Genomic DNA, 25,536 nt, shown 5'->3' on the forward strand with positions numbered 1-25,536 from the left:
CCTGGTGTAGGAAATTCTTCTTCTCCAATTGCTCATGCAAAGTATGCATCCCGCTCCTGGTAAACACCATGCACTAAGTATTAGGGTACTTGGGTTCTTGGGGTGCTTGGGTTCTTGGGGTGCTTGGCTTCTTGGGGTCCTTGGGTACTTGGAGTTCTTGGGTACTTTGTAGTGCTTGTAATCTACGTTCAAGAAGACTTTTCTCTTACCCAAGCTCAACTCCTTCTTGCGGGTGTACCAAGGGGAGGCTAAAAAAGCCTTTCTTTTCTCGGTTACTTGTCACTCTTCAAAAACACAGATTAGAGAGATCGGCATGCCCAAGTGGTCTTGGGTTACAAGCAATCTCAGAAAAATTTTGTGCAGTTCTTTATGGCTTAATGTCCCTTAAGACAAAGAGAAGACCCAATGCGCGATGGACTGAGGGTTGGAGTGGCTAATAAGTCCAGGGCAAGGACGCGAAGATTCTTTGATAAATAAATCTAAGAGGTTCTTTTCTTGACCAATGATACCAACACTGCCAAAGAGCTTTGATACCAATGTAATGTGCAGCGGAAGTGATTGATGATGAATGCTCAGGATGAGTGCTCAATGCATACTCAAGGTTCCTTTTACTGAATGAGAGAGTTCCTTTTACTTCATGAGAGATGTGTGAAGACTAGAAAGATCTTTCAATCTGCGAGGCTAAGGGCTCGAAACTGACAACGCTAGGGCTGATCTAGCATGGAACTGCGAACTGGCGATGAGGCTAGGGCTGAAATTTGAAAACGTGAGGCTCAATCTGGAAATTTCCGAACATTGGCTCTGCAACTTTTGAAAAACTCTAGGACTGAAAACTGACGACGACGCAAATCTACTGCTGATGGCTGAAAACGCTGATGCAAAAAAGCCATGGATGTTGATGGTTGTCACAAAGTGATGACGTGGCTGCCAGAAACCCTAATTCTGCTGAAATCCTAAACCTAAAATAAAAAACCCTAATTTTGTTGAAACCCTAACCTTAAAATCACAAACCCTAATTCTATTGTAAACCCTAATCCTAAAATGGCTGCAGAAAATCCTGACGCGGCAGTGCTGACGTGGCAAGCCGGTAGTATGACATCTCCGCAATTTACGACGTGATTTCCGACAGCCAAAACCAGCGGCAACTTTTTGGCATTGCTTTTTCTACGCAAATTGTTGAGAAAGAGAGAGAGAACCCTCTTTGCTTTATTTTAGCAAGAGTGAGAGAAAGAGAAAGCCTCTCTGCTTTATTTATAAAAAGAAAGAGAGAGGAAGAACTTTTGCTTTATTTTCAAAGCTTTTGATTTCAGCTTTTGGGGCTCTGCTTTAGCAACCCTTGTACCTTTAAATACGTGAGCAGGCCTCTCACAACTCAGAGCATCTGGACGTAGAGTCTGAGTGTGAGCGCCTGCCCACATTCTTGTACTTTGAACTCAGATTAATACAAAAAGAAATACGGAAGGGGCACCAGTCTTTGGGGCCAATATCTCTAGGCACGGAACTCCGTCGGGCCAGTGTTGAATCAAGTGTGAACTGTGAACTGTTTTGAAGTGGTTATTTGGTGCTGTCGCGGTAGATTCTTGACTTGGAGTGTCCAAGTCTGTTACAGTGGTATCAAAGCACGGCCGATTTCTCTTCTACGGGAAATCCAACCCCAAATTTTTTTTCCGCGGCACCTATGGCTTCAGGCAAAGACCAGTCGACTCCCTCTGCATTTGGAGATGCGGGAAGGGATCACAACGAAGATTCCGGCACAAAGTATGGCCCGCCTCGGCCTACTCAGGCGGAGCGTTGAGAGATGGAGCATCGTCAATTGATCGGCGATGCAACAAAGATGATGCTCAATTTTGCGAAGGACCCAAAATTTGCAAAATACATGAGCGAGACTTCTTTCCAGGAAGTGCACGCGCAGTGGCAGAAAACCACAACACCACCCCCAAAACCCGCTCTCAAGAAACCTTTTGCTCACAAGAAGTACTCGGAGAAGGAATTAGAAGAGGTGGTTGATGCACGAATTGCACAGCTTTTTGACGCGCAGAACAAAGCTAAAAAGCACGGCAAAAAGCAGAAAGGCACTGACTTCTTGGGTTATTTGGGTCCTCAATCGACATTTCAAAAGGCAAAGAAACAGAAGAAGCGTGTTCGATTTGAAGGAGTACCCAGTTCTTCCTCTTCTTCTTCTTCTTCTGACAATTCTTCTAGCTCATCTGACTCGAGCGAAGAAGACCGAAAAGGCAAAAAGCGAAGCAAGAAACAACGCTTCGGAAAGGGCAAGAAAAAGGCAAAGAAGTCTAAATCTCGCCCGGTGAGTGACAATTCTACAGAGGACTCGTCTACAGACAGTTCAGACTCTGATGAGAGCAACTTTTATGCAAAGAAGAAGAATTTTTACAAAGCCAACCAGTATGACTTTCTCGAAGACAAAAGCAAGAAAGTTCGAGAGTTTAAGAAAGGTTGACAATCAATTAAATTTGACACGTTTTCGGGATATAGAGATGCTTCGAAGGCTTTGTCTTTTGTACAACAGTTTGACATCGCTTTCGTGGGAGGACGTTATTCAAAGCACTCTAAGATTCGGAGAGCTGCCTCTTACTTACTTTAAGGGGAATGCTCGAACTTGGTGGTCCACGCTTTTATTAAGCAAGACTGCATCAGTTTAATTGAAACCGGCCTGTTCAATCCAAAAAGGGCGGTAGACTTTACTTCAAACCTTGATTTAGCTTTCACCCATTATTAGTCGTCTATTATACCTGCGCTATAGTGACACAAGAGAGGGGAATGGGATACAGATGCTAGAATGCACCTGTATGAGAAGACCGACACCAGATTGGCCCCTAACTTTCTTTATTGTTCAAAAGAGGGAATAAACGTTGTGGATCCCTACAAGCTGCCCCACACAAACTCGGCTGAATTTCAACTGTTTCGGCCCGATTTCGGCAGCATAACTGTACTAGGACCCCTCACAGTCAGTATTCCCACGCATTGACTGACTTTCCCGACACATACGGGCACTTTGCAAAACCTGGCGAGAATCTGCAGCACGCTGAATTCTCTGTTTTCAGCCCTGAAAATGCGCCAGATCACCTGTACAGCGGTCCCCTTGCGTCCCCGAACCTCCTGGGGGTATTAGGGTCCGTTTAGGGCCAAAACCCTAAACCTGCAAAAATACACAGTAGGCTGTAATTCACTGTTTCGGGCTCCATTTCGCGTGCCGTAGCAAGCCCTCGAGCTCCCGCACCTGTAGGGCTACTTGCCCTTTGAATCGGACGAGATTTCTGGCGTGAAACCTCTCCGAATTCACCTGTACCTGCGGGGGGATTAGCCGCTAGCTAATCCAATACCTGTGCAAGAGGCTCTTGCCTCGGCAATCGTGCATGAACCCACACAACTGTACATTGGTCAAATGAAAAGCCCACTAGTGGGGCATAACATACTGCCAAAGGGGAGAGAGAGGGCAGTGCGTAGCGTGCAGGGCATCACTCCTGGCACCGCACTGTACATAGGAGGGAAAGCAAGCACTCCATAGCTCTTAACCTGTGACAGGAACTTGCAGAATGAGCCTCCCAGCTATAAATCACGTTTTTGCCTTCTCTATAAGTAGTAAACTGGCCTCAGAGTGCCAAGTGCCACTCATTTGTGCATTTTCCCGCTTTAGACCCTCCGGTCTAAAAATATCTCACATGCAGCCTCTGTTGACTTGGCCAGAGAGTAACAAAATGATCCCCATGTCAAACTGCACGTAGAGACGCGAAGAAATTTTCAGGTCCCAAAATAGCAGTTCCCTAAATTTTAGGAGATGCTGCCATTGTATCTTTCTAGGTCATCCGACCCTCTTTGTACACTGCGGCCACATCCAGAACTGAAATGTAGCCTATGTAGCAAAGGATTCCACTTTGGCTAGTCAATGACCCCACTTGGCTAACCATAGTCCTTGTCCAACCTTAGTGCTCTCTTGCCCTCAGGCCTGGACTCCCTCTGGACAGTTCCACACTAGCTATGCAATGCAGGGCAGTTAGATTTCCCGAGGGGTGTTTCCAAAAAGTGAAAGTAAATAGATAATAAGAAAGAAATCAACAAAAAGGATAGATAGTAGTCACACGCTGGTGACATTAATGGTTGAAATTCAAGAGGCTTTTTATTTCTTCTTGGCTGACTCGAGAGTATGAACGTGACATACGAACTGCTTGGAATCATCTTTGGATGACCAAGAAGGATACAGTGGACGCTTATTGCGTGTCACGTGACACATCCAACCCTGTGTCCGTGGACAAGCTACAGCATGACCAGGGTTCAGTTCAATCAAGTCAGTCTAGGATAGGAAGTAATCTGGCACTTTTGTGAGTCTATTCGCAGACCGTGCATGTCCAGACACTTAGATTAGATGCATATCCTCTGGTTGCACACAGCATGACCATCAATTTCCAGTCAGATCCCCTCAGTAGCATTTTTACAGTGCATAGACCTATTTTCCCTATTTTTGACATTTTTCACTTATTATTTTTAAGTGACTTTTGTTGGAAACTGGGTAGGGCAATTTTGCTAAGATAATATATAAGCAAACCAAAGTTAGAACTTTCAAGCAGAAGAGGCAGCAGGAGCACCTTGCTCAACAGGCAACTTCTCAGAAGGACCAGAACAGCATGGCCTAGCGTTTTTGCAACAGCATCAAGCTAGCGTTTTTTGCAAGACATATCAGCCTTGGCATTTTTGCATTGCAGAGCAGCTTCGGCATTAACAGACACGGCAGATCCACTTGACGACAGCAGATCAGCCCTAGCGTTAGTGGATTTCCTCCAGCAGCAGATTTTCAGCCCTAGCGTTTTTGCATCTGCAAGACACTTCAGCGTTTTGCAGATTCACCGCGACAAAACATCAAGGAACACCAGCGTTTTCAGTTTTCAGCAGTCAGATACCGCAATAGAGTCCCTGAACCTCGCAGATCTCACCTTCCCACAGCAAATCCTCGCCGCACGTCAAATCCCGCAAAGTTTGCAGTTTCAGCCAAGAAAACGCAGATTTCAGCACCTGCGTTTTAGCGCGTCGTCGTTGCATCGTCGACATCGACATCGTCACCGACATAGAGTCAGAATTCAGCAGATAAAGATTTGCAGATTTCAGCCCTTAGCATTTTCAGCTTACAGCCCGTCTTGTCGTTGTCGACATCGTCAGCAAGTCCAAGCATTGTAGAGATTTGTGCAATCAATAGTAGACCACTCTCGCCATCGAGAGTGGGGCCCTTGGAGGAGGGTTTGACAACTTCCCGGTGTCGTATTCTCTTCTCTCTCTCTCTCTCTCTCTCTCTCTCTCTCTCTCTCTCTCAGTCTCATGCACCTTCACTCACAGTGTCCATTCACTTTGTTTGTGTCCATTGCACTCTCTCATTAAAGAATGGAAGGCTCTATCTTCCCTAAGTAAAAGGAACCTTGAGCACAGTTCAGAGCACTCATCTTGAGCAAAGTTCAACATTCATTCCGCTGCACCTTACATTGCGAGAGATTCTGGAGCTCTTTTCTACCCGCCTCTTCATTTAAGAAGATCTCGTTCAAGGAACAAATTGAGCGGTTTACCTTGGGTCTACCTACAGAGATCCGAGATCACTGCGTGGAACAGAAGTCAGCTTCTATTCAGGAGTTGATGAGTCATGCGAAACAGGGTTTTGCCATCCACTTTGGCAGTCTGACTTACCCCACCGATGAGATCATGATACAAAGAGCTGAACAGACTTCGACAAATGAAAGTAGAAAGAGAAAGAGCAACTCAGAAAAGAAAGATGCACGACCCAAGCTTACTCCTCAGGAGAGAGCTCGCTTCATCAGGGAGAGGAAGTGCTTTGGATGCGGGGAACCTGGACATATCTCCGCGAAGTGCCCTTAAAAGGCACAGAAAGAACAGAACGACAAGGACGATGAAAGGCTTGAGAGTTCGAGAGCAGCTAAGGAACGTGGAAGAAAAGGCAAGATGATAACAGGACTGGTCCCAGATTGCGTGGGTACCGATCCCAGCACGTTGGACGAGAGTACAGAACTTTGCCGAGCTTGGGGCAAAGTGAAAGACCAAGAGGCCCTAATCTTCTTTGATGGAGGAGCCAAGGCCAACTTCATTTCACCAGAATTGGCGGCGCGGCTCGAGATCACTCTCGATCGGATGAGACCACTTGCAAAGGCAGTTCTAGCGGCACCCAGGAGGGACGTAGCCATTACACCTGTCATTGGGAAACTTTCGTTGCATTGTCAGGGGTATTTGGGGCATGAGGACTTTTACATAATGCCTTTGGAAGGTTGTGATGTTCTCTTGGGAATTCCCTGGTACCACAAGAACAACACCGTGGTCGACTATCAGGCGAGGAAAGCGACATTGACTACAGAGAAGGGCAGAACCATTGTACTTGACATTAAACTGAAGGGCGAGTCTATCCCTATTGTATCGGCTTCGGCCATTTCTAAATTAATGAAATCCAGTCTGTTTGTTTACTCAATCTTTATGAAAGAGTTGAGTGATGAGGATAGGACAAATATGTCTAAAATTGATAAAGAACGCCAAGATTTTCTCCACTCTCATGCGGACTGAAGCACACAACCAAACTAGCCACCTTACCATGTGAGCAGAGCACAGAACGAAGAGATTATGAACCAAGTGAAAGACCTCTTGGAAAAGGGTCTTTTCCAGCCTAGTACTTCACCGTATTGCTCTCCAGTGTTGTTGGTTTTAAAGAAAGACGAATCTTGGAGAATGTGCATCGATTATAGAGCTCTCAATAAAATCACCATCAAGAACAGATTTCCGATTCCTAGGATCGATGATATAATCGATAGATTACAGTGATCCTCGTGCTTTAGCAGGATTGATTTGAAGAGTGGATATCATCAAATCCGAATCACGCCGTGAGACATCTACAAGACGGCCTTTCGGACAACTTTTGGATTATTTGAGTTTTTGGTGATGCCTTTTGGCTTAACCAATGCTCCTACGACATTTAACCAGATAATGGACAGGATTTTTCGAGAGTACATGCTATTTGTTGACACTTTCTTTGACGATGTCATTGTTTTCTCCAAGAATGAGGTAGATCATAGAGATCATCTGCTTCAGGTCTTTCAAGCATTACAAAATCACAAGTTAGTGATTAATGCGAAGAAAAGTGAATTTTTCTACCAGAGATACACTTTTTGGGACACATTGTCTCAACAGCAGGAGTACAGATGGATCCGGCCAAGATAGAGACTATCCGTGCTTGGCCCGATTTGAAGAATGTCCATGAAGTTAGAAGCTTCTTGGGACTGTGTTCGCACTACAGGCGGTTCATCCGAAAGTTTCCAGAGGTTGCTTCCCCTTTGCATATCTTGACACAGAAAGGAGCCCCTTTCTCGTGGGGACCCACAAAGGTGACTGCCTTTCAGGCTTTAAAAAAGAAATTGACTACGGGACCAATTTTGACTTTGCCGGATTTGCAGAAGTCATTTGAAGTATATTGTGATGCTTGTGGTCGTAGTCTGGGTGCGGTCTTAATGCAAGAAGGCCATGTCATTGCTTATGAGAACCGATTGTTCTCAAGGCCGGAAATGACACCACAGATTTATGAGAAAGAGCTTTTGGCGGTTATCCATGCTCTTACTCAGTGGCGGCATTACCTACTCGGAGCGCATTTGACTATCTTTACAGACCATCAGAGTTTACGCTACTTCTTGTCACAGAAGCAGCTATCGGAAAAGCAGATGCGGTGGGCAAACATCTTGTCACAGTTTCACTTCCAGATTGTCCATGTTCAGGTAGAAGAATGTGGTGGCAGATGCTTTGTCTCGGAAACCGTTGGTTCTGGCTATTTCCACGATACATCATAGGAGCTTCGAGGATATGGTCGACCAGTATACCACAAATCCAGATTTTGTAGACGTTTTCTCACGGATACAGGATGGGGAGACACTAGCGGGATATTCCATTCGGGATGGCTACTTGATGAGGAAAACCATGTTGTGCGTTACACAGCCGTTGAGGGAAAAGGTTATGACTGAATGCCATTGTCCACCTTTTACGAGTCACCGCGGCATTGCTACCACCATGAAAGGGGTAGAGAGATACTTTTTTTGGCCGAGACTCAAGAAGGATGTGGAAGAGTTTGTGCGCAGTTGCTTGGTATGCTAGAAGGTAAAGTTTGACAAGCATAAAGCACAGGGATTGTTAAAGCCTTTGCCCATACCCACCCGCCCCTGGGAAAGTATTTCGATGAATTTCATTTTTCATCTCCCGAGAACACAGAGTGGTCACGATGGTATCTAGACTGTTATTGACACATTTAGCAAGCAGGCTTATTTCATTCCAGTAAAGAAAACAGTCAAGCCAGATCACTTAGTGAGATTGTTTGTGGCCCAGATTTTTAGATTACATGGCATGCCTGAGACGATTGTCTCCGACAGGGACCCCAGATTTACGAGTTTGTTTTGGAAGGCAATTTGAGAGAACATTGGCACACGGTTGCAGTTCTCGTCATCGTTCCACTCGCAGACTAACGGGCAATCTGAGATTGCCAATTCATTGGTTTTAGATTTATTTAAGTCTTATATCTCGGATTAGAAAACTGAATAGGAAAAGTTTCTACCTTTGGTGGAATTTGCCTACAATAACACGATACATTCTTCGACAAGGAAGGCGCCATTTGAGATTGTTGAAGGTGCTGCGAAGGTTCCACCCTCCTAAGCACGAAAGATAAGATTTTTGAAGCGAATGAGTACACGCGCGACTTAGACATGGCTTTTGCCAAAGTCCGCGAGGCTTTGCAGAAATCTTAAGAACGACAGAAGAAGGCAACGGATCGCCATCGTCGCGATTTGAAATTGAAGGAGAATGACTGGGTGCTCTTACGTTTTGAGAAGGCACGCCTGAGAAAAAAAAAGGGAAAGGAGAGGCTTTTTCCAAAGCTTAGTATACAATACCACACACCTTTCCAGATCTCTGAAAAGATCAATGATGTCTCCTTCCGACTGAAACTACCTGACACTTGGAGGATTCACAATGCATTTCATGTGAGTCTCTTGAAACCTTTTAAAGGTGATGTGCCTGACGATGGGGAGCCCGATGAGCAACCCGAAGTGGAGGAAAACGAGGAGATCCTTGTTCCTGAACAAATTTTGGCACATAAGGACACAAAGAATAAGGGTAAAGTAAGAAGGCGGTTCTTGGTTAAATTCAAGAACTATCCTGCATTGGATGCGAAGTGGATGGAGGAGGAGGACCTAGTAGATACTCCTCAGGCTGTGAAACTTTACCTCGAAGCTTTTGGTTTAGCATAGTCTATTCCAAATGGAACCCAGAATTCAGCTTGGCCGTAGATCTGGTGCAGTGGGATGCACAAGAGGGGAGTTACTCCACTCCTTTGTCAACAGATGCCTTAATTTTTGTATACTAGAGTCACTGATGTCTCTTTGAGCTTCAGGGATACTGAGAGCTGACAGTATTCTGCTATATGACTTTATGAAATGGAATTCCTCAATATGAAACTGATTTGTTCTGACTTGTTTTTAAGTGCAGGAACTGATAGACGAAATGACTGCAACATTTTGGTCTACTTGATCTCATAGGGGTTAGTCAATCGGGCATCGATGAGGTCCCAACTGGATCTAGATGCAATTGCTAGCTACATTACCGATAAATCATGGTCTCAGATCCGAACGAATGTTGAATGTCATGTGATGTCCTGTGATGTCGTGTGACTGTCGATTGGTACATGTGCTAGATGTGTGTTCCTAGTACGTAGGTACTAACAGTCAGTGTTTGCTAAGACAGTTTATGGCCTCTGTCTGTTTTGCAGGGGTAATCGAGGGCGATTACAATGCTTTCAAGAGGAGGGTATGTCACAAAGTGATGACGTGACTGCCAAAAATCCTAATTCTATTGAAACTGTAACCCTAAAATCAAAAACCCTAATTTTGCTGAAACCTAACCCTAAAATCAAAAACCCTAATTCTATTGTAAACCCTAACCCTAAAATGGCTGCAGAAAATGCTGACGTGGCAGTGCTGACGTGGCAGGCCAACAGTACGGCATCTCTGTAATTTACGGCGTGATTTCCAACAGCCAAAACCAACGGCATCTTTTTCTGTGGGCAGCTTTTTGGCATTGCTTTTTCTACGCAAATTGCTGAGAAAGAGAGAGAGAACCCTCCTTGAGAGAAAGCCTCTCTGCTTTATTTCTTTAAAAAAAGAGAGAAGAAGAACTTTTGCTTTATTTTCAAAGCTTTTACTTGAAGCTTTTGATTTCAGCTTTTGGGGCTCTGCTTTTAGCAACCCTTGTACCTTTAAATACGTTAGCAGGCCTCTCACAACTCAGAGCATCTCGACGCAGAGTCTGAGTGTGAGCCCTTGCCCGCACTCTTGTACTTTGAACTCAAATTAATACAAAAAGAAATATCGAAAGGGGCGCCAATCTTTGGGGCCAATATCTCTAGGCACGGAACTCCGACGGGCCAGTGTTGAATCAAGTGTGAACTGTGAACTGTTTTGAAGTGGTTATTTGGTGCTATCGCAACAGATTCTTGACTTGGAGTGTCCAAGTTTGTTACAATGGTACTGCGGTTACTTGGTGCTGATACTGAGGGTACTGACTTATGCTTGAGAAGTGACCCCTAGGGTCACTTATATAGGGGATTAAAGCTGGGTCGGGCAACGCCAATAAAAATCCAACGATTTATAGATGTCAATTATTAATGAGTTGATGAACTCACTTATAAGAGGTGCTTCACATGCAGGTAAATACCTAGGCTAGGTACTAATGCAACTATATGGGAACACTCCCCAAACCTACACATAGCAGACACTGGCTATGCTCAAGTGCAATCAGAGGGTATACGACTAATCTAAAGTGCCTGGACATGCAAGTCTTGCGTACAGGTTTACAAGGGTGCCAAAACACTTTTTAGGCTATCCTAAACCCTAGAAATAGGAGTAGCTTGTCCACATGCACATAGGGTTAGATGTGCACGTGACACTCCGTGACTCTGTGTCAAGATGCTCAGCCAAAGAATGGCCCCAGGGATCCTTATAAACAATACAAAGGATGCCTAAAAGCAAAGCCCCAAAAGCAACAGATACAAAAGCTCTTGCCCCCAAAAGCTTGCGCAAACTACCTTTCCGTACAATTGATGCCACATCAACACTTTCCCATTTTGCGAGACTATCGTACAGGTGCCACCGGTGGCACCTCCACTTGCAAGGCATGATGACACCTACTTTAAGAAGCAAGAAACGCCACAAAACTGATGGTCAAATAAGAGAGGAAAAGAGTACTCAAAGAGAGAATCGCAAGAGAGTTGATTACGCGTGAGAAAGTGCAAGTACCACACGCAACAGGACGAACCGTGAGTTGCACACACTGCACTGCCTCTGAGAACCTGCACCTTCAGCTTTTTGAACGCTCTTCGCAAATAACCAGAGAGTACAACACTACCCTTTGTGCCTGTTTTAAAAGCCCGGCCCCAAAAAAACCTTCGCCTAGCCAAAACGACCAGCAAAAAAAAAAAGTTGATGTATGGATCTCCATACATTGTAGATGTCCCATATGGTACAGATCCATACGTACGTACGGATCAGAGTGTCACGTGCACATCTAACCCTATGTGAATGTGGACAAGCTACTTCATGTCCAGGGTTCAAGTCAGCTTAGGAAGTGTTCTGGCACCTTTGTGCGTGTTCGCAGGTCGTGCATGTCCAGACACTTAGAGTCGTTGCATATCCTCTGGTTACACACACCATGATCATCAGCATTACAGTCAGTAGCCATCACGAATTTTACAATGCACAAAACCCATTTTCCCTATTTTAGACATTTTTCACTTATTATTAATAAGTGACTTTGTTGGGAAACTGGGTAGGGCAAACTGGCTAAGTCAATATATAAGAAAGGCTAGCGCTAGCATTATCTTGCAGAAGAGGTAGCAGGAGTCCAACTCACATGCACCTTCTCAGCAAGACCAACAAAATCCCTTGCGTTTTCAGCCATCAAGTCAAGCCTAGAGTTTTCAGCAATTGCAGATCAGCCCCAACGTTTTGCAGATTGCAGATCAGCCTGGCGTTAGCAGGTTCCAGCAGATCAGCCCAGCGCTTTTTGCAAGTTGCAGATATCTCTAGCGTTTGCAGATTCCCGGCGACAAGTACTTCCATTGCATCAGCGTTTTCAGTTTTCAGCAGTTAGACTCCGCACAGCAGCCCCCAAACCTCGCAGATCCACCTTCCCACAGCAGATCCTCGTCGCACGATCAGATCAGCTAGCCTTTGCAGATTCAGCCCGCTATTCGCAGATTTTGGCATCTGCCTTTTCAGCGCATCGTTGTCGCATTGTCATCATCGCCGTCATCGCCGACATAGAGTCAGAATTCAGCAGATAGAAGATTTGCAGATTTCAGCCCTAGCGTTTTCAGATTTCAGCCGTCTCGTCGTCGTCATCATCGTCATCTACATCGTCAGCAAGTCCATTGCATTTAGACCATTATATGAGATTTGTGCAATCAATAGCATAGACCTCTCTCGCCATAGAGAGTGGGGCCCTTGAGGAGGGTTTGACAATGTACTAGTGTCGTATTTTGCTTGTTACGATCGAGCGTGTCGATTCCTAATCGTGTTTTTGAAGAGTGACAGGAAACCCAAAAAAGAAGGGCTTGTCCGGCCTCCCCTTGTTCCTCTTTTCACTCATTGAGAGCGGACCATGCACTTAGCGGCCGGCCAATCGACGTGAGGTGGGAAAAAGCAACCTTGGTGTGAGCGCAAGGCCGCCAAGGGGTGTGCCCGCAAGGAAGAGTAGAGGTAAGAGAAGATCCTTCTCTAACACAGATTGCAAGCTAAAGAAGAACCTCAAGAACTCAAGACCTTCAAGGACTCAAGAACCTCAAGAACCCAAGAACCACAAGAACCCAAGTTCCTCGTGAACTTAAGTACCAAGAACTCAGTGTATGGTCATCACCCGAAGCGAAATGGATACTTTGCATGAAGGTGATGAGCATGGAGGTGGCGAAGAAGAATTTTCCCCACCAGGAGGTTTTTCCGACCCTCCCCCTTCCCCATCTATGCCACGGTTTGCACCAAATCCTAAGGAGGCTTTGGTCAAGTCGATGATGGATATGATGCTACAACAAGAGGTGCAACACGCCACCTTTGATCGCGAGCGCGAGCAAGCACGCTTAGTGGCCGAAGAAAGACAGTTAGCCTTAGAGCGTAAGCGCGAGCAAGCGCGCTTGGCGGCCGAAGAAAGAAAGGCAGAATTGGATCGTGAGCAAAGAAAGACGAGCGGCCTTGAAGTTAGAGCGTGAGGCGCAGAGAGACCAACGTATGCAAGAGTTGGTCCTACAGGTACTTACCTCGAAACCCGAGCCGGTCAAAGATGTTGGTAGTTCATCAAGTAGCAAAGAATCGGACTCCAACAACCCCATCACGGAAAAGTTGACATTTAGTAAGTATGACGATAAGATGGATGCTAATGTTATTCATTCTTGGTTGTATCAATTTAATGCTTATTTTACGACAACTAAGAAGACTGGAAATAGCAAAGTTTTGACGGCAGCCATGTATCTTGCCGATGATGCCATTAATGGGTATCAAGCGTGGCAAGAGGAGCAATTGGCCGCCCACACCTCGAGGAAGCCGAGGAAGACGTGCCCCTTTCCTTCAGTTGGGCTGACTTCCAAGACAAGCTCAAGGCGCGGTTCTTGCACCTCAGTACCTAGCGCAATTAAAGGAAGATTGGAGCAATCTTAAGCAAAATGGTACCCCACTCGTGTCTTTTTCTATCCGTGTTTTGCAGCTTGGCACCCAATTACGCAAATTGGATGCAAAGCGCAAAGAGGCTTTTATTTTCGGGTTGGACGACTATATCAGGTTTGATGTCGAGTCCTCGACCCCCTAGATCTCAACAAGGCGGTAACGATTACTCTCGCGCAGGAGATGAAGCACAATAAGGGAAAACCTAAGGAGAACAAGACTTCTCAAAGTACCTCTCAGACTTCTCAGAACCCTCAGAAGGGTAAGAACGGTAAGACTGGTAACTCTTCTAACCAATCTTCCTCTAGTCTCTCAGAAAAGAACACTCACAATGAATCTAGGGGTAAAGCTAACACAACTGCTAAACCTAAGCTCACTCCATATGAAAAAGCAGCACAAGGAATCATAAGAGGATACAGCACGTCAGAAGAACAAGTCATTTATTCTAAGGAAGGTCGATCTTATCATTGTCACATCAAGGGTCATATAAAGAAAACATGTCCTAAGATTGAATCTAACGAATCTAAAGAACCCAGAGAACCCACATCCTCTGTCAATGCCATAAATGAGCATACTAGTTTGTCCCAATGTAAGGTGCAGCGGAATGAATGTTGAACTTTGCTCAAGATGAGTGCTCTGAACTGTGCTCAAGGGTTCCTTTTACTTACGGAAGGGAGAGCCTTCCGTTCCTTTAGTGAGAGAGTGCAGGACACAAACAAAGTGGTGAACACTATGAATGAAAGTGCATGAGACTGAGAGATAGAGCAGAGAATACGACACCCGAGACGTAAAACCGTCCTTCGAAGGCCCCACTCTATGGCGAGAGCGGTCTACTTATGATTGCACAAATCTCTACAATGCTTGGACTTGCCGACGATGTCGTCGACGAGACGGGCTGAAATCTGAAAACGCTAAGGGCTGAAATCTGCAAAACTGGTATCTGCTGAATTCTGACTCTATGTCGGTGACGATTTCGATGACGACGATGTGATGCCGACGTGCTGAAAACGCAGTGCTTAAATCTGCTTTTCCGGGTTTAAACTGTAAACCTTGCGGGATTTGACCGTGCGGCGTGGATCTGCTGCGGGAAGGTGAGATCTGCGAGGTTCGGGGGTTGTTCTGCTGTGTCTAAGGACTGAAAACTGAAAACGCTGATGCTTCTCACGCAGAACCAATCTTGGCTCTCGAGTCAAGGTCCAAAGAACCCTCTCAGGAAGTATTATGTGTTCGCATGATTAGTCAGCATGCATTGTTCGAGTATTTCATTCGTGACAGTTTCCTGTATTTTCGTCACCGTCTTTATGTGTTCCCTTTCCACAGGTATGCCATATTGTACGATGCACATGATTCACTCATGGATGAGCACGGATGTATGCAGATTTCTATTGAAAAGAACAAGAGTTTGCATGACACGGTCTCAGAAAGAGCACAAGAAAATTTTTCCATCCAGCATTGGCATTTCCATTGTGATTTGCCACGGTTGATAGATTTAGATCAAAAAGACAAGATTTGATCTCACTTTTCGTGTGTGTTTGATGAACGGTTTGGCACTCCGTCACTTTGTTCATCTCACTCGCATGCACAGTCCTTTAGAAAGCATAGTATTTTTCCAGTCACTCTACATGGAATGGGTATGTTCATGATTTTGTGTTGGAAGTGGTTTCAGGAATTTTCCTCCTCGGAGATTCTTGATGAAGGTGGACCTACGTCCATAGACGCAGTTGGACCGTTGAAGCAGCCACAGATAACTTTGTGTCGCTTTCGGCGCGGCCCAAAGAAGCAAGCATTGCAGGCCATTATGAAGTTCAAGTATTGCACGACCCACGCATCAGAGTGGGCCGGCGAAGAGTCCTTCCCAAGATTCTAGAAGTTGTTGGCCATCTTCCTCGACGCCATACAGTTCGGTACCAGTATCTCACTTTGAAAAGGAGGGGATGTCACGTGCCACATCTAACCCGATGTGTACGTGGACAAGCTACTTCATGTCCAGGGTTCAAGTCAGCTTAGGAAGTGTTATGGCACCTTTGTGAGTTTGTTCGCAGGCCGTGCATGTCCATACACTTAGAGTAGTTGCATATCCTTTGGTTGCACACACCATGATCATCAGCATTACATTCAGTAGCCATCAGGAGCATTTTACAGTGCACAGAACCCATTTTTCCTATTTTAGCCATTTTTCACTTATTATTGATAAGTGACTTTGTTGGGAAACTGGATAGGGCAAACTAGCTAAGTCAATATATAAGAAAAGCTAGCGCTAGCATTATCTGGCAAAAGAGGCAGCAGGAGTCCAACTCACAGGCACCTTCTCAGCAAGACCAGCAGAATCCCTAGCTGTCACGTGACACATCTAACCCTATGTGTCCGTGGACAAGCTACAACATGACCAAGGTTCAGTTCAGTCAAGTCAGTCTAGAATAGGAAGTGATCTAGCACTTTGTGAGCATGTCCAGACACTTAGATTAAATGCATATCCTCTGGTTGCACACAGCATGACCATCAGATTCCATCCGATCCCATCAGTAGCATTTTTACAGTGCATAGGCCTATTTTCCCTATTTTTGACATTTTTCACTTATTATTTTTAAGTGACTTTTGTTGGAAAGTAGGTAGGGCAATTTTGCTAAGTTTCTATATAAGCAAACCAGAGCTAGCACTTTCTGGCAAAAGAGGCAGGAGTAACTCAGTTCAACAGGCACCTTCTCAGCAAGACCCCAGCAAGCCTAGCGTTTTTGCATCTACAAGAAGGTCTAGCGCTTTGCACCCAGATCAGCCAACGTTTTTGCATCTGCAACAGCCTGGCGACAGCAAAAGACAGATGATCATCAGCATTACAGTCAATAGCCATCATGAGCATTTTACAATGCACAAAACCCATTTTTCCTATTTTAGCCATTTTTCACTTATTATTGATAAGTGACTTTGTTGGGAAACTGGGTAGGGCAAACTAGCTAAGTCAATAAATAAGAAAAGCTAGCGCTAGCATTATCTGGCAAAAGAGGCAACAGGAGTCCAGCTCACAGGCACCTTCTCAGCAAGACTAGCAGAATCCCTAGCTATCACGTGACACATCTAACCCTATGTGTCCGTGGACAAGCCACAACATGACCAGGGTTCAGTTCAGTCAAGTCAGTCTAGAATAGAAAGTGATATGGCACTTTGTGAGTCTGTTCGCAGACCGTGCATGTCCAGACACTTAGATTAAATGCATATCCTCTGGTTGCACACAACATGACCATCAAATTCCATCCGATCCCATCGGTAGCATTTTTACAATGCATAGGCCTATTTTCCCTATTTTTGACTTTTTTTACTTATTATTTTTAAGTGACTTTTGTTGGAAAGTAGGTAGGGCAATTTTGCTAAGTTTCTATATAAGCAAACTAGAGCTAGCACTTTCTGGCAGAAGAGGCAACAAGAACTCAGTTCAACGGGCACCTTCTCAGCAAGACCCCAGCAAGCCTAGCGTTTTTGCATCTGCAAGAAGGTCTAGCGCTTTGCACCCACATCAGCCAGCGTCTTTGCATCTGCAAGAGCCTGGCGACAGCAGAAGACAGATCATCCCTAGCGTTTTTGGTTTGCAGATCAACCTCAGTGTTTTTGCACATCTTCGCGACAGATTCAGCCCTAGAGCCAACGTTTTCAATTTTCAGAAGTCAGACATCGCAGAAGAAGTCCCGAACCTCGCAGATCTCACCTTCCCACAGCAGATCCTCGCCGCACGGTCAGATCTCGTGAAGTTTGCACATTCAGCCTCAGCATCTGCGTTTTCAGCGTGTCGCCGTCGCATCGTCGCCATCGACACCGTCATCGACATAGAGTCAGAATTTAGCAGATACAAGGTTTGCAGATTTCAACCCTTAGCGTTTTCAGATTTCAGCCCGTCTCGTCGTCCTCCTCATCATCATCAACATCGTCGGCAAGTCCAAGCATTGTAGAGATTTGTGCAATCATAAGTAGACCGCTCTCGCCATAGAGAGTGGGGCCTTCAGAGGAGGGTGTTACAACGTCTCTAGTGTCGTATTTTCTTCTCTCTCTCTCAGTCTCATGCACTTCCATTCAGAGTGTCCATTCACTTTGTTTGTGTCCATTGCACTCTCTCATTAAAGGAACGGAAGGCTCTCCCTTCCGTAAGTAAAAGGAACCCTTGAGCATAGTTCGGAGCACTCATCTTGAGCAAAGTTCAACATTCATTCCGCTGCACCTAACATTGGTATCAGAGCTTTGGCAGTGTTCTGTATCACTCAAGGAAAGAACCACAAGAACCACAGTTTTTTTTGCTTGTTGCGGTCGCACGAACCCAAGTTCGCTCGAGCGTGTCAATTCCTAATCGTATTTTTGAAGAGTGACAGGAATCCCAGGAAAGAAGGGCTTGTCCAGCCTCCCCTTGTGCCTCTTTTCACTCATTGAGAGTGTACCGTGCACTTAGCGGCCGGCCAATCGAAGTGAAGTAGGAAAAAGCAACCTTGGTGTGAGCGCAAGGCCGCCAAGGGGTGCGCCCGCGGAAAAGAGCAGAACTCGGGTGAAGAGAAGATCCTTCTCTAACACAGATTGCAACTAAAGAAGAACCTCAAGAACCCAGGAACCTCAAGACCCTCAAGAACCCGAGACCCACAAGAACCCGAGTTCCTCGTGAACTTAAGAACCCAAGACTTCAGTGGATGGTCATCATCCGAAGCGGAATGGATACTTCGCATGGAGGTGATGAGCATGGGAGTAGCGAAGAAGAATTGTCCCCACGAGGAGGTTTTTCTGACCCTCCCCCTTCCCCATCTACGCCAAGGATTGCACCAGATCCTATGGAGGCTTGGTGCAAGACGATGATGGACATGATGACAACGTGGCACAAAGCAAGAATGGCAGCCATGGAGCGTGAGCGCGAGCAGTTATGCTTGGAGGCCAAAGAAATTGATCGCAAGTATGCAGAAAGAAAAATAGAATTGGATCGCAAGAACGTTGTTCATTCTTCCTCTCTCATTTCTAATGTGCAGGCGAAGATTGAAGAGGATCAGGAGAAGGAGACTCTTTCAGTTTTTTCTTCTCCAAAGCATGACACACAGGATTTGCATGATTATGATACGCAGGATGATTTGAATGACAATGATAGGCATGATGATTTGAATGATAATGACAAGCATGAAGAATTGCATGACAATGACAAGTATGATGATTTGCATGATCCAGATGTGATTTCTCACAAGCATGATGATTTGCATGAAGATGATGTGATTACTCACAAGGATGATGGTTTAGTTGATACTTTCTCTAGTGAAGCTAACCTCATTGCAGATTCGATCAATCACGAAGAACCGATCTTGGTTCTCGAGTCGAGGTCTAGAGAACCCCCACAAGAAGATTCGATCAAATAGGAAGAACCGATCTTGGCTCTCGAGCTTAGGTCCAAAGAACCCTCACAGGAAGTACTATGTGTTCGTATGATTAGTCAACATGCATTGATCGAGTGTCTCATTCGTGATCGGTTCCTGTATTTTAGTCAGCGTCTTTATGTGATCCCTTTTCCTAGGCACGACATATTGTATGTTGAGCACGTTTCACTCATGAATGAGCACGGATGTATGCGGATTTTTCATGAAAAGCTGAAAAGTATGCATTCACGGAAGTCACATTCCATGTCTCTTCCTTGGCACGACACAGTTGTAGAAAGAGCACATGAAAGTATGAGCACCAAGCATGGGCATTTCCATTGTGAATTGCCACAATTGATTGCTTTAGATCAAAAGAGAAAGATCCGATCTCATTGTTTGCGTGTGTGTGGTGAACGGTTTGGCACTCCGTCTCTTTGTTCATCTACATTGCATGCACAATCTTTGAGGAAGACAAGACTTTTCCAGTCACTTTACATGGAATAGGTATGTTCATGGTTTTCTGTTGGAAATGGTTTCAGGAATTTTCAGCCATGGAGATTCTTGAAGAAGAAAGAAGCATGACTCTCAACGAAGTTGAAGCATTGAAGGAGCCACAGAAGACTTTGTCGCTTTTGGCACGGCCCAAAGAAGCAAGCGTTGCAGACCTTTATGAAGTTCAAGTATCGCACAACCCACACCTCAGAGTGGGCCGGCGAAGAGTCCCTTCCAGGATTCCGGATGCTATTGGCGATCTCCCTCGACGCCATACAGTTTGATACCAGTACCTCACTTTGAAAAGGAGGCGATGTCACGTGACACATCTAACCCTGTGTCCGTGGACAAGCTACAACATGACCACGGTTCAGATTCAGTCAAGTCAGTCTAGAATAGGAAGTAATCTGGCACTTTTATGAGTCTGTTCATAGACCATGCATGTCCAGACACTTACACTAGATGCATATCCTCTAGTTGCACACAGCATGACCATCAGATTCCATCAGATCCCGTCAGTAGCATTTTTACAGTGCATAGGCCTATTTTCCCTATATTTTTGACATTTTTCACTTATTATTTTTAAGTGACTTTTGTTGGAAAGTAGGTAGAGCAATTTTGCTAAGTTTCTATTATAAGCAAACCAGAGCTAGCACTTTCTGGCAAAAGAGGCAACAGGAACTCAGTTCAACAGGCACCTTCTCAGTAAGACCCCAACAAGCCTAGCGTTTTTGCATCTGCAAGGTCTAGTGTTTTGCACCCAGATCAGCCAGCGTTTTTGCATCTGCAAGAGCCTTGCGACAGCAGAAGACAGATCATCCCTAGCGTTTTTGGTTTGCAGATCAACCTCAGCGTTTTTGCACATCTTTGCGACAGATTCAGCCCTAGAACCAACATTTTCAATTTTCAGCAGTCAGACATCGCAGAAGAAGTCCTGAACCTCACAGATCTCACCTTCCCGCAACAGATCCTCGCCGCACGGTCACATCTCGTGAAGTTTGCACATTCAGCCCGGAAAATGCACATTTCAGCATCTGCGTTTTCAATGTGTCGTCGTCGCATCGTCGCCATCGACACCGTCATCGACATAGAGTCAGAATTTAGCAGATACAAGGTTTGCAGATTTCAGCCCTTAGCGTTTTCAGATTTCAGCCTGTCTCGTCGTCGTCCTCATCATCATCGACATCGTCGGCAAGTCCAAGCATTGTAGAGATTTGTGCAATCATAAGTAGACCACTCTCGCCATAGAGAGTGGGGCCTTCGGAGGAGGGTTACGTCGTCTCTGGTGTCGTATTTTCTTCTCTATCTCTCAGTCTCATGCACTTCCATTCAGAGTGTCCATTCACTTTGTTTGTGTCCATTGCACTCTCTCATTAAAGGAACGGAAGGCTCTCCCTTTCGTAAGTAAAAGGAACCCTTGAGCACAGTTCGGAGCACTCATCTTGAGCAAAGTTCAACATTCATTCCGCTGCACCTAACACTAGTGTTTTCAGCCATCAAGTCAAGCCTGGCGTTTTCAGCAATTGTAGATCAGCCCCAGTGTTTTGCAAATTGCAGATCAGCCTGGCGTTAGCAGTTTCCAGCAGATCAGCCCAACACTTTTTGCAAGTTGCAGATATCTCTGGCGTTTGCAGATTCCCGGCAACAAGTACCTCCATTGCATCAGCGTTTTCGGTTTTCAGCAGTTAGACTCCGCACAGCAGCCCCCAAACCTCACAGATCTCACCTTCCCGCAGCAGAACCTCGCAGCAGGGTCAGATCAACCAACGTTTGCAGATTCAGCCCACTATTCGCAGATTTCAGCATCTGCGTTTTCAGCGCATCGTCGTCGCGTTGTCGACATCGCCAACAGAGTCAAAATTCAGCAGATAGAAGATTTGCAGATTTCAGCCCTAGCATTTTCAGATTTCAATTGTCTCGTCGTCGTCGGCATCGTCGTCGACATCGTCGGCAAGTCCATTGCATTTAGACCATTGTACAAGATTTGTGCAATCAATAGCATAGACCTCTCTCGCCATAGAGAGTGGGGCCCTTGGAGGAGGGTTTGACACCGTTCTGGTGTCCTATTCTCTTCTCTCTCTATCTTTCAGTCTCAGTACCTTCATTCACAGTGTCATTCACTTTGTTTGTGATCATTTGCACTCTCTCACTAAAGGAGCGGAAGGCTCTCCCTTCCGTAAGTAAAAGGAACCCTTGAGCACAGTTCGGAGCACTCATCTTGAGCAAAGTTCAACATTCACTTCCGCTACACCTTACACAGACCTTGAGAGAAACATTTACTATGGACTTTACTATATGCTAGTCGTGCACATGGTAACACTCTGCACACTTAGTTCTTTAACCCTCACGAGGCGGTTAAGATGAATATGATTGCTTAGTTCTGATCGCGATTCTAAGGCAATCATTATGTCTTCATGAGCTTGGCTTTATTGGATTACTGCACTCAACCGATGTGATGTTACACTCAAGGGAGTACAAATTTAAGTATACAGAGTCTATTTCTCTATTGGGCTATTTATACTTTAGTCTATCTTTGTTTAAACTATTTACATGTTTGGAAAGTCTACAAGGTTAGTGAAATATGACCCATTTCTCAATATCTCTGCACAAAATGATTCAACAGCCTTCGCAACATGAAACTTGGATTCACTGTACGAATGTTGCCTGCAAATAAAAGTTGCCATCAAAGAATCGTTTTCAATGGATCCAAAACTTGAAAAAGGGTGGAAACACTAGTGTTCTCCACGTGAAACTCATCTTTCGGGGGGGGGGATGGGGATGGGATTTCAAGAGAAGCATTCTATCCGAAAGGGAGCTGATAGTTCAGGGGATATTTGTAGGCCTGGACCTATAAATATACAGATTGGGTGGTGATTCACCAAGCTCTACCCTGTGGCTTTAGAGACGAGGCCTCAAGGGAGCCACTCGAGGATGCCAGCTAGTAGCCTAGCAGTGGCATCATATCTTCCATTGCCTATTTTGATATATTTGTGGCTATTCAAGCACCCCATGCTATTTCCTAGCACCCTCTACAGAGACAATCTCACAGCACTCTTTGTGTACCTCTAGCAAGAGGACATTCTGACTGACCACTCTTTCATGCAAGAGGGCCATGTCATAGGACTAAAGTCAGAAAATCTTATGTGAAGACTTTGCTCACAAAGAGATCTCTAAAAAATAGTTGTACACAACTTCCAAGGGAGTTTAAATCAAAGGTCTTCACAAACTCAAATTGTAACAATGTGCTTGACCCATAAAAATCCTTTAGACATAAGATCAGCTAGTGCTCAAATGGGCATGACACAATTATGTGCAGTGGGCTTTAACAGCCACAAGCTGGTTTGCAAAAGTTATTGTTGTGTGTGATTCAGACACATTCCCAGAGTGCAGCGATGAAGAATGCAACAAAAGCCTCTCCCACAAAACAAACGCGCCAGAACAGACAGAACGTAAAACAGATAGAAACTGATACAAGAGAGTAATTAGAAATACCTCTGTCCACAACAAGTGGCAAGGGATGATACACGGGAGTTGCTTCGGGGTAAGGCTCCTTGTGCTTCTAACTCATTAATGAGATTTTGAACAATCTATTTAATTTAACGATGGGAAAGATGGTAAGCTCCAAGCAATAAAAATCACATGTAATATACAAGTGTGCAAAGGAAGACCATTCCTCCATGCCTCGCACCTTCCGAAAATCTCTCGACTGCCCAGCATCAAAAATTGGCCAAACCCCAGCAAAATCCTGCAACATATCCATCAATTTATCAGGCCTGCACCTAGAAGAACCAATTCAAACTTCCCTCTGCCGTTGATGATGTTGCATGTCAGAAACCACTTTAGAAACTAAAAGGTTGCCTTGACTATTGGCACAGCTTACTTTTGCTGATTGGGCGGGACCCCGTAGAGCGCTGAGAAGAAAGTGAAGAAGGTTTTCACCCATGCGTGGGTTTGAATGGCGGAAAAGACCTGATCTGGGCATGCCTCCCTGTCCTAGCACAGAAGCATCCAGTCCCAGAAGAAGGCAATTGGTGTACAATGCAGCCTCCATCTCCACCTCCCTTTCTCTTTCCTTGTCCTTCTCTTTCTCCTTCTCCTTTTCCCTCTCCCTGTCTTTCTCCTTGGAGGCTGCATAGACAGAATCCATGGTAGAAACACATAAATATAGGGCTTTCAGTCAAATCAAATTGCGCTGAGCAAAAGGTCCAACAGCGCCTTCAAGCTTCTGCCAAAAATCCCTGCCATCAAAAACTTGTGTCTCGAAGCTTTTCTGTTTGCAAGACCCTACCATTCCGCAATCAATCCATGGAAACCTGGACCTGCTATCTTCGAACTTGAAAAGAGACATTTGTATCCACTAGTAGGAAACTTCTACAAATCTTTTTCATCCCATGAGGGACGAGGCACTTACCAATCCTGCAAGCCCTAGCTAAAATGCTACTCACTGCAGATTATGAAATGTTCGTAAGATGAGCTGCAATCACTGAAGAAGCGCATTCAGCACTTTGTGCGTCCAAATTGATCGATGACGAGTTCAGAGATCAGACGTACAGGAAGCTGGAAATGCCAGATCGAAGCCAATGAAAAAGGACAGCAAGGCGGAGATAGAGAGGCAGCCGCAATGCAAATGCGAAGCCGGCTATGGCGCAACGAGGCAAATGAACGGAGAGTAGGCCTGCTGTCTTTTTTTTGGGTCAGTATAACCTCAACTTTTCGAACAAGTGCCTCAAACAATGGTACCGTTGGCTTCTAAAAATTTCCTTCAAGCATACACCACAACTAACAACTCGTGCCAGTTGCACTACAAGCATGTCAAGTCCTCACTTCCATATTCAACTAACAACTCGTGTTGGTTGCACTCTCAGCTCATTACTTCCATTCTCTCCTTGTGTTTGAAACGGGGCCAAGGACCGGCTATCGTCTATGATTATGTTTACAACAAGCGAAGGCAGCGTGGGTGATTTGAGTTGGTGCATGTGGTTATAGCTTGCATGTAGAACTCTCACTCAATGCGGTAAAGCTTAGATTCTATGTGGCTTGCATTTTGCAGCTTTTGGGGTGGAATGCAAATATTTCTCACAAGGGACAGGGGCTCGAGAAGAGAATAGAGGTAGGTGGGTGGAAGACTACTCATCCAATGGTGTTTCAGCATGTGGCAAAAGCAAAATTTCTTTTTCCTTCAATCGCTCTATTTGAACCGAGACTCTCTCTTGTGGTGTAAGTAACTAACTATATAGTGTAACTCCAAAAGCCCCCTCACTTGTATGATATGTTGTCAAGCTAAAACAAAAACTAAACCCCAACACCCGCATCCTAGGAGGGCGAGGGAAAGCAGACGCATTCATGTTCAAGCTCTTAACCCTCAAGACTCGAACACAAAATAAGAGATCCCTCATGATGATAGTATTTTTCTCCTTGTAGAAGAGTTTCTGTCTTGAAAAACAGAAGTAGGAAACTAGCACTTCTCAAGTTGTTCTATGTCCGCCCACTTGGCTAGTACTTGCCATCTAAAATGAGGTCGTAGATGTTGTTTTCAGTAATCTTAAATGCATTCTCATTAGGTGAAGGCTCAATAAATTGACTCACACCTTGAGTTTCAAAGTATGAATCAAATGAGAAGAAGACAATGGCACGAGAGAGAGAGAGAGAGAGAGAGAGAGAGAGAGAGATGGTGAAGCCAAAAACTCAATAGCTCTCCAAAGGCCACACATATAAAGTATGCAAGTGTTGGCTCGTGCAAATCGTCTAAAAATACCAACACAAAATCCAAAAATTGGGGAAAAGATATAAAATGGCAAAATGCCTAGTGCAAACCCTATATGTGTCTAGAATTCCTACCACGAGAGTGAAAGTGTGGCCAAACCACAACTAAGGGGGGATTGGGTGCATGGATGAAAACCGAGAAGCAAGAGTGAAAGCATCTCAAAGGTGAACATAAA

The 25,536-nt window shown here is 45.0% G+C and overlaps 1 protein-coding gene across 2 annotated transcripts in view; it reads right to left on the reverse strand.

Annotated features, from left to right (window-relative positions):
- Positions 1-24,333, reverse strand: part of LOC147436943 (AUGMIN subunit 6-like) — a 44,120-nt gene extending 19,787 nt beyond the window's left edge. For both annotated transcript variants that reach the window (XM_086486341.1, XM_086486340.1), the window contains exons 1-3: positions 23,478-24,333; positions 23,286-23,342; positions 23,090-23,184 (exon numbers count right to left, since the gene is read on the reverse strand). In XM_086486341.1, the coding sequence (XP_086342467.1) occupies positions 23,090-23,184; positions 23,286-23,342; positions 23,478-23,744 (419 nt within the window). In that variant the 5' untranslated portion in view covers positions 23,745-24,333. The remainder of the gene's footprint in view (positions 1-23,089; positions 23,185-23,285; positions 23,343-23,477) is intronic.
- Between the last annotated feature and the right edge of the window lie 1,203 nt (positions 24,334-25,536).

This window comes from Adiantum capillus-veneris, chromosome 17 (genome assembly GCF_014529385.1).
Source record: "Adiantum capillus-veneris isolate H3 chromosome 17, ASM1452938v2, whole genome shotgun sequence".
NCBI classification, from domain to species: Eukaryota; Viridiplantae; Streptophyta; class Polypodiopsida; order Polypodiales; family Pteridaceae; genus Adiantum; species Adiantum capillus-veneris.